Here is a 10,248-nt window from a genome sequence, read left to right as displayed (position 1 = left end):
CAGACCAGCGGTTGGGGACCCCTGGTGTATTCAATGAAATATAGGTTGAACATGATTTGCAAATCATTGCATTGATCCATCCATTTTCTGATCCGCTTATCCTCACAAGGTTTGCGGGGTGTGCTGGAGCCTATCCCTTCAGGCATTAGGCAGGGTACATCCTGAATCAGTTGCCAGCCAATCACAGGGCACACATAGACGAACAAACTCTCTCGCACACACTCACGCCTAGCGACAATTTAGAGTGTTCCATTAACCTGCCATGCATGATTTTGGAATGTGGGAGGAAACCGGAGTACCCGGACAAAACCTGCACAGGCACATGGAGAACATGCAAACTCCACACAGGAAAGCCGGAGCCAGAATCGAACCCTGCACCTGTGCACTGTGAGGCGGACATGCTCAAATCATCACATTCTGTTTTTATTTATGTTTCACACAACATCCCAGCATCTTTGGAATTGGGTTAGTACATCTTGTTAGGAAGTGCGTGGTTCTATGCCGCCCCCCCAGTAGCACACATGGAAAATTGTGGCCCTCTCCATCTTTTAAGATTTTTATTTTCTACATGTAAGCATGAAAACCAGCCCCTCCACAACCAACCTCCATTAATCCTCATCCCCTTATTTACCACAGGGCGATCTACTTTGCTGCTTATTCAACAGCCAAGGAGAAGCTGAATGGCGTGCTGGAGGCAGACTCCACCCAGGTGCACATGGTGTCTGCTGGAATGGCCGGTAACCAAGAGCACCCCCCTTCACCCCACTGTCTGCTTGTCTGTCTGGATAGCTTGCTTTCTGTCAGTCAGTCTGCCTGAGAATTGTCTCTCCATGATGGGTTTCTAGACAGAAAACCTAAAGAATTACTCCCTTAATATTCACCAGATGAATTATTTTTCCTCATGTTGAATTACTCACCCCCTACCCCTCCACCCCTCAATCATCTACATGTGAGTTCATCATCAATGTACACCTTCATTAATATTTCAAGAAATGCTAAAACTAGTAATAACTATATATTGGTTTGTACTTCCACTAATATATAAAAGGGGGTGTACCAGAAAGCACAATTTAAGACTCTCAGGATCATTCAAAAGTTATTGAGAATTTAAAAAAAGGATTATGAAACTTGCTGTAATCATTTCATAGCTAAAGGAAACAAGTTTGAAAAAGGCACGTTTAAAAAAAAAAAAAAGGCGAGTGGAACCTTAAAAATCAAACTGTTATTTTTATACAACAGTTCTACATCACTATTTATTAGTTAGCAGTAGTGAGCAACAATAAATGTTGGTGTATTTATTCAGTATTTTGGCTCTGCGAACACAGTTCTGCAAACAGTAGCTGCGAAGTTTGCCTTCAGTGTGAAAATTAAAGCCACGTTGACTGAGAGAGTTAGATCAAACCAGTTGCTGAGCCCACTTCACAACAGTCGCATTGCAGTATTCCCTCATTTCGTGAGCTCTCCATGACAAGTAAAAGTTGTCTGGAGAAGCAAATTGAAGTCAATTTATGTGATGACCGTACACTCAGCCGAGCGTTTTCTCCTGTCTCCACCTACACCTCATGTGTCAATGTCTCATTTCTTCACATGAGCACACCTGCTGGTTTGCAGCAACAACTCCGATGTTGGATGCAGGAAAAAAAATTAAACACTTTTGGAATAAGGATTCAATGAAAATGCACTGCACATTAATTCAATCAAACTTGTACCTAAACAAAGCATGAAAAGGTTAAATGTATATTATACTTGAAAGTTAAATACAAGGAACTGCACTTCCTATGTATGATTTACTGGATTAAAAAAAAAAAAAAAGTTGAAGCCACTGGAACACGATGCACAACTTGTGGTTCTTTGCGTACCACTTGAGGGAGCCTGTGGAATACTCGTGGCACTGGTATCATGATTTGAACTGCTTTAGATGTTCACTGAAATGATGACATACTGGATTTTCTGTCTTGAGTGACATCTTTGTCACTTTCAAAAGCATATTGTCCCTGAAAACTTCAATGTTTGAAATTTGAGGTTCCACTGTGCCATCGCAAGTTCTTTTCCCTGGAATCTGTCGACGCTTCTCTCACTCAGATGCTGCAACAGTAAATCAGCGCATGATGGCTTCGCTGGCCGACATGACTGACTCTCATTGTGCCAGTGCAAACAAACATCTTCACTAATATGCAGTCTGTGTTTGGTTACGTTAGGTGAAACGCCACAAGGTCCTTAAAGTTTAGGTTGTGCTTTTTAAAAATTATTGGGGAAAAAAGTCAGAATATCATTTCATACTTTTTTTAAACCATCATCCTTCCCTTTTTATTCCATTATTATTATTACCATTTCTTTGAGGCCTCTTAAGTGGGCTCTAAATGGTTTTAACATCCCTTACTTATACAATGTGGTCTGGGCCCCCTTCTTTGCTCTGTCTGTATAGAGGAAAGAGCACGGCCCCCAGTGGTCAACAGGGGCCCCTGGCACTCGGGCGGACACGTCAGGTAGCTCCTCATTTCATTACACTGGTATGATGGTAATTTCAATTAGTGTTAGTAAGCTGTGGCTTTTAATTGTAATGATTATAGCATTGCTTCAGGCAATGTTTTAGCTTCTGGTTTGTATTTTCCTCTGTTGCTTTCCCTTAGCATTCTCTCACCTCCGCAGTAAAAGTTAAGTCAAGACACCTGTGTGTGTGTGTGCGTGTGTGTGTGTGTGTGTGTGTGTGTGTGTGTGTGTGTGTGTGTGTGTGTGTGTGTGTGTGTGTGTGCGCGCGCGCGCGTGCGCGTGCGTGCGTGCATGCGTGTGTGTGAGTTCTTGTTAAGCGCAAAAGAAATGCTAACCTTGTCACTGATACAGAACTTCAAATATTCGATGGCAGCATTTCATCATTTATGCTGATATTATTGAGGGGCAATTGGTGTTCTTGTCAAGATGCAGTCATGCCATTTCATATTTCACAACACAGCTGTTGAGACAGTTCTATTTTGAATACACAAATGCACGTTCGAACGGGCCAAGCATCATGTGAGATTCATCTGCTGAATACTTCCTCTTTTCGTATTCCTCACAATATTACGGCATGGCTGAGACCGTGTTTCAAGGCCATATAGTCACCGACACACAACTTGGCCTAAAATCATAAGCTACAACGGATGTACAGTACAAACATCTCTTTTACTTTAAACTCATTTTGGAGGCTCCGTTTCAATTTGTTGACATGTCCTCGTTTTGTAAAGTAACTTTGCAGTGGGATGCCACCCCATTGGTCGGCTGTGGGCTTTTTCGTTCACAAAGACTTCCTAGTTTTACACTCAGATGTATATCCCTTCTTCTTTTCGAATGAAATCATATTGGTTTCCTGAAGTGGGTCAAACCACAACGAACGTTGTCGTGCATCTTGAAGAAGGTCAGTATTGCACAAGATGCAACTTAATGTCTACTTGAAAATATATAAATATATTACCACAGTAATTAGTAATTATTTACTTGTATTATCTATTTTTATATCCAGAGATGAAAGTGGACTTTCCTGAAAATTCCGGGAAAAAAAAATATATATATATATATATATATATATATAAATATGAAAATGCATGTTGCAACAACATGCACAGTTCAATCATGAGCATGGAGCTAATTGTTTGCACTTGGCACATCTCAAAAGAAAACAGTGGTCCCATGACTTAATTTAATTAATTGCGTGACCAACCTCGTACCCCCCCCCCAAAAAAGCTGGAAAATTTTTTTTTAGAATTTTATTCAAGGATAATGGTATTATAATGTAAACAAATGGTTTTCTAAAGTGTATTTAAGATGAAAATCACTTCCACATTTCAAATAATACAAACACATTAAAACACCACATGATATATTGAGAGACAGCAAACACAATGGTTAACACAACCATATTGTAGAGCAGGGGTGCCCAAACTTTTTGGACCGAAGATTGACTTTTCGATCAACCAACCTCCCGGGATCGCCTCTCATACACATAGTGTCTCTCACACACACACACACACACACACACACACACACACACACACACACACACACACACACACACACGCGCACGCATGCACGCCATGATGAGAAACAGCCTGACATGGAGGCATGCGATGCACTTCTGCTGCCTGTTAACTATTGTAGCTCACATCTACCGTTTTAAAGTGCTTCCCTGGGCCCCCTAGATTTCTATTCTTTGCCCGTGCCCTCGGTGAATTGTACACGAAGCAAACTCTGAATGAGAATGATGACGATAAAAGATATAGCGCAACAGCTCTGATCGCAAGCTGCAATTGCAGACTGCTGAGCGCAAACAACTTCCAGTGACGTAGGTCACGCGCCACCGTTGGTTGAAGATTTATTTACCTGCTTTATTTTATTTTTTAAATATTTTTTTGTGAAAATGAGACTGATAGGATCGTTAGGGTGCAGTGAACACAAAAAATATATTACTAATATATACAAAGACATACAAATGGTTGTTTTTTTTTTTTTCCTCTACACCCTTCGGATCTACTTGGGACCAGTCCTTGATCTACTGGTCGATCAGGATCGACGTAATGGGCACCCCTGTTGTAGAGTGTATCCTGTGTTTACAGTAAACAATCCTGTTTTTTTTTTGTTTCCCAAACTAACTTACTAATCATGATTACATTATAAAATAAATGTCACTTTCTGTCGGCGTAAAAAGCAGGATTAAATCGTCAACAAAAAACGGTTCAACTGAAATAGTTTTCGTTCGTCTTTCAATTTTACACCATGTTATACAGTTTTACACAAGCTCAAAAGTGTGCAGACAGTGGAATTACACCCAAAAGCCATGGGTGGACCAAAACACTGCACACACATAAAAATCTGCATAATAGCACGACTGTGAACCAGAAAGCCAAGATGGAGGTGTCCATTTGTTTATTTACGTGTGCCTTGAAGGGGCGTGCCCGAGAGTGACATCGGGAGCATGGAGTCAGTCTGATCGTCTGTCTTAGCATGCAGTCAGTTCGTTGTTGAGCGTCTGCTCAATGCTCCCTGTGAGGGTTTTCGTTTGCATTAATGTGTTTGACTCTTTTTTTCATTTTTGAAATTGTACTTGGCCGGCGGCGTATCTGAAGCTCGCAACACAAAGCAAAAAAAATAAATTATCCACAGAGCAACCGCTTGAAACCCCCAAAAGTTGGGGCAATCCAAATTGAAGATTCCACTGTGCACGTAATAGATAGACGGAGGGTCCAACATGAATCATCAAATTCAGCCGGAGTTGGATCTAATGAGTTGATCATCCTCTCATACCTCAAAGGTTGACTTTTCCTTCCACTTGAAAAGCGGACAAGGTTAGCATTTCCCCTTTTAGCCAGGGCATTTTATGTAGCCTTTTCTTCCATTGTGATTAATAATAGCAATAGGGAGCTTAACGATTCTTCTCCTGCTTTTATTTATTTGTTGTTCTTGGCCTGGAACTGGAATTTTGATCCGGTTCGCCTCTTTTCCATCTGCATTTTCTTTGGCTCATCGAATAGCGAAGAATAAAGGTTGTGATGATAAAGGGGGTAGACTACTGTAAACAAAGTAAAACAAAGTAAATGAACATACGAAAGGGGATGGGCTCTTGAGTTGGGGAAAGAGGCAACCCTCCATCTTCACAGAGGGTTCTGGGTCGGGTGGGTGGATGTGACTGCTGCTTGTGTGTGACTGTGGTACAGAAAAGCCTGTGTCTATTTTAGGGCTTTACTGTAAAGCCTTCACCCCTGCGTGATTGGGTGGGACACCCCCCGCCATCCGAGCCCCCCATATCTGCAGGCTACTAGCTGCAGCGGGGAGGAGCTGGAGGAGCTTTGCCCCTCCCCCGTGAGTACACGCCATAGACGCGAACTTCTACTTCTGCCCTCTTTTTGTCTTCTTGCTCTTCTTGCTCTTCTTTCTGTTCTTCTCTTCAACCGACCTGCGCCATCATCGGGCTCTTGTACCGAGGTGTTAGATGGGACTGAGTTCCTGTTTGCTCTGGTCTTAGCTCTTCTGCGAGTGGCCTCACTCAATTGTACTGCACTTCCTACTTCACAGTAAAGAAAATACACACAATGGCATCTTAAAATATTTTCACCTTCATGGTGGACTTCTACATTTAGCATACCGGGAAAGAAAGGCAGATGAAATGTAGGGGAAACAGAGTGTCTTTCACAGATAATAAAAGCCAACTACCTCCAACAATGGACCGTAACACTTTGCACAGCGGCGAATATGATCTTCGTAACCTTGCGTGTGTCCAAGACTACAAAAATAAGCTGGCTTTGAAAGAGCATAACTTTCCTAGCTTCAGCTATTCCCATCGCCACCAATCTTAAAAGATTCAAACCAGCAATATTTCGTGACTGGTGGTGAATAACGGGAGCGGTGCCATGAAGTGAAACTCCATCTGTGTTGCCAAAATGTTATGTCTAATAACGCATTGACAGTAAGAACTTGAATCATCGAGAGTTTCCAGGATACTGGAGGGTCTCGCTTTACGACACTGACATCAGCATACTTAGACGGCTGTACAGATGCTAAAGTGGAGTGTGGAAATCACTGAGCCACAGCAAGTCTATCCTCAAAAACAGTACAACAAAATTACAAGTCAAAATGGTGAATCAGAGAAACGCTTAATTTTTGGGGTGCCAGATGAAACTGTCTGGCTTGTTCAAGAGAAAAACATGGGCTCAGCTCCCACTACATTGTAATATGTCTTAACATCAGACTGGTCTGCGGCACAAAAAAAAAAAGTTTGTATTCAACTTAGGCTCAACTTACATGACATTATAGTCGACTTTCAAAAGTCTTTAGCCGATCAACGTCAGGCTGAATAACGGGAGTATCTCCTCCAAACCTTATCTCGGTTCCTTCCGTGTGCTGTATCATGTTTTTGTTGGCTGAACTCAACTGCGTCAAGTGTCTTGGCATGCATCTAACCAACTAAGTGCTAAATGTACCAGTGAGAGAAGACAAGGCATCACTAGGATGTGGTGTGAAGTTTTGGGGTACAAGAAGAGTAATAAGACTCAGAGACTTGGTCTGAATGAACTTTACAAGCTCTTTCACTCACGAGACATCCTCCTTAATACCAATCAATTGTCTGATCATAAGCTGCTTGGGAATAGCTGGCCAGGAGCTAACTGGAGGCTAACGGCAGCTAGAGCCGGCCTTCTACGCCACCAACACAAGTCTCTTCCCGTCTCTCTGAAGGCAATGCCGATGAAAGTTAATTACTGTATAAGGTTTTATAATTAAAGATGTAAGTAAATATGTGTACTGCTGTAGTCTTTGTCTCGAATATGTAAACTATAATCCCTTTTTACATATTTTAAACATGCTAGTGCCCACATACACTTACACAAAAATTCCTGGGGGGCGGGGGGGGCCCTCCTTTGCTGTTTTTCACTTCACTGTTGCGGCAGGGTCCCGGTCCCCATCAACCGCGATAAGTGAGGGATCACTGTAATCTGTGCACGTGTAGCAAAGTTACACAAAGCATTCCTCTCCGTGACTCCATTTGTAAGTCAATTAGGAATGCAGCAAATCCATGAAAAGGTCCGCTTTCGCACTGTCATCTTTGGTCGCGTAGAATAAATCAACTGTGTCGGGGGATATATTGTAGTCTTTCCAACTGACTCGAGGCCTGTCTGAACTTGATTGCTCTTTTTTAGGGTTCACAGCCATCACAGCCACCAACCCCATTTGGCTGATAAAAACCCGTATGCAGCTGGACTCCAGGTGAGAAAAAAGAAAAGCAGCAGTGGATATAGTCTTTGTGGGAATACGTTCATTTTCTTCTGGTTGTTACCGCAGGAACCGGGGCGAACGCCGCATGAACGCCTTTGACTGTGTTCGGCGGGTGTACCAGATGGACGGCTTGAGAGGTTTTTACAAGGGCATGTCGGCGTCGTACGCGGGCATCTCTGAGACGGTTATCCATTTTGTCATCTATGAAAGCATCAAACGGAAGCTGCTACAGTCGAGGACTCAGACTGGCATGGAGGCCGAGGAGGAGTATGTCAAAGACGCCTCAGACTTTGTTGGCATGATGCTCGCTGCAGCCACTTCCAAAACCTGCGCCACTACCATTGCATACCCCCACGGTAACCAAGGCATCTCCCTTTCTCACTCAATCGATTTATAAAAGGATTCATGGAACTGCATTCGTGCTAGACACAGAGAGATTTTATTCAACCACAAGAGGAATTCACTCTACCGGTAGTTAACAAAAAGAAAACAACCCAAAAATAGATAACAATAAAATAGAAATAAAAATAGAGACATATTAAACATAGTATCTATATAAGTTATTTATTTATTGTTATATTTTTTTTAATTAACACACATATAAAGTCAGAATTTCAGTGAGGTATGAATATTCATTATAAGGTGCTAGTTAGCCTTTAGGTTTTGGGGCCGATCACTGATCAGCAAGTTGAAATGAACCGATCACAAGAGGCCGCAATATGTTTATTTTAAACAACTTATTGACTTGTGCACTGTTTACTGAACATCGACAAAGGTATTCTGTTGGGCTCGAAAGATTAATCGTCGATGTCAGTTTTTTTTTTTTTTAATTGACCAAAATGTGGCAAAAACAGCATAAGATGAAGACATTCACCATTCTCTATGTTTTCTTTTTTCCTTGAAATGAAACAAGTAATTGATTTTGGGAATTTTATCCTGCCTGGTATTGGAATCGGCATTGGCCTATAAAAAAAAAAACATTCCCTATTTCGCTGAGGCAAATTAAGACTTGGTGTCAGGTGATTATGATATATATGTAGAAAGTCTTGTATTTAATACTGTTATGCAAGTGTTCGGGGTGAGAATCAATATCAAAGAGCAACCCCTTTAAAACAGGCTAATGTCCACCGGGGTTAAGCTGTTCTTAGAACGGCATTCAAGAACTAGCGCCGCCACAATAGGATGCCTGTTTCGGTCATTGTTTATTGCGATTTGTGGTTTAATGAAATGTTGAGATGATGTCTTTAGTTTCAGTCCTTAAGTACTAATCCAAGCGTCATTGCTCCACTTTCAAACTGCAGAGGTCATCCGCACAAGGCTACGAGAAGAGGGGAGCAAATACCGCTCCTTCTTCCAAACTCTGCTGACCGTGCCCAGAGAGGAGGGTTACCGGGCGCTGTACCGCGGCCTCACCACACACCTTGTCAGACAGATTCCCAACACGGCCATCATGATGTGTACCTATGAAGTGGTGGTCTACCTGTTTGGCCGTTAGCGGCCACGCCTGTGCTCCTTCCAACTGTGTACAGACTCGAAGACGAAGGCCTTTTGGCAAGGAGCAAATGACGACCAAAGGAAAACCCAAGAAGCTGAAGTGGACCGGCAGAGTATAAACAAGTCATATCTGAAACGTGAAAGGAGGGAAAACCCTTTGGTACCATTTCAACCTGTAGACTGCGAGTTCCCGTCTTTGGCTTGACTGAAGAGAGAGATTGCTGAATGTTGCCTTGGGTAAGAAAGAGAGATGCCCAAACAGAAGGAGCCTCTGAAAAAAAGTTAATGAGCACAATTCAGTGGCCTTAAGTGTTGTTTCTACAAGTGAGCGATGGGTAAATTGCTGCTTTTCATTCAGGTAGAGAACATTTCACAAGGGGGAATGCTTGAAGACGACTGCAGATGGCAGGAAGGATGGAAACAAAATGTGATTGGAATTGCCAAATTTCTCTATTCAAAGATGATGAAAGATTTTTTTTTTTTAAACTATCCTTTATTTTCTGACGCAATTTTCTGTTTTTGTCTTCAGGCCAAATAACAGTACAGTGGGCCCTGGGGATAAAGGCGATAATAAAAAAAAAATCCGATAATTATCGAGACTTTCAGCTCTTTTTAAATTGCCAGTTTTGAAACGTCTCTACGGAAAACTAACTTCACCATAGAGTAGTTAGATGTCTTATTACTATATGAACTACATTTCTAAAACAAAATGAAAGGAAAATGATGAGCATCGAAAACCAAAACATGTTTTTACGCAACTGAAGCCCAAACAAACGTAGAACAATTTAAAAAATAACACAGTGAACTACAAAAAATACATCTTAAAATGAAAATGTTTTTATTTCTTGATTTAAAATGTTTAAAGTTATAATCCTACATGGCGTTAACTTCATTGCAGCTGATCAAAAAAGATAAGATAAGATAAGAGATCCTTTATTTGTCCCACACTGGGGAAATTTACAAGGACAGGATCGATTGCTGCTTTGGTTCGGTGGCTGCATGGCTAGTTGATAGTGA

At 41.7% G+C, this 10,248-nt stretch overlaps 1 protein-coding gene across 1 annotated transcript in view; it reads left to right on the top strand.

Annotated features, from left to right (window-relative positions):
• Positions 1-9,813, top strand: part of LOC109527156 (solute carrier family 25 member 36-A-like) — a 28,831-nt gene extending 19,018 nt beyond the window's left edge. The window contains exons 4-7 of the mRNA XM_019888893.1: positions 637-737; positions 7,662-7,728; positions 7,804-8,093; positions 9,039-9,813. Coding sequence (XP_019744452.1) covers positions 637-737; positions 7,662-7,728; positions 7,804-8,093; positions 9,039-9,232 — 652 coding nt within the window. The 3' untranslated portion in view covers positions 9,233-9,813. The remainder of the gene's footprint in view (positions 1-636; positions 738-7,661; positions 7,729-7,803; positions 8,094-9,038) is intronic.
• Positions 9,814-10,248: the final 435 nt, after the last annotated feature.

This window comes from Hippocampus comes, unplaced genomic scaffold, assembly GCF_001891065.2.
Source record: "Hippocampus comes isolate QL1 unplaced genomic scaffold, H_comes_QL1_v1.1 scaffold228, whole genome shotgun sequence".
NCBI classification, from domain to species: Eukaryota; Metazoa; Chordata; class Actinopteri; order Syngnathiformes; family Syngnathidae; genus Hippocampus; species Hippocampus comes.
The sequence above is the reverse complement of the archived record's forward strand: the minus strand, read 5'-3'. Positions and strand labels throughout refer to the sequence as shown.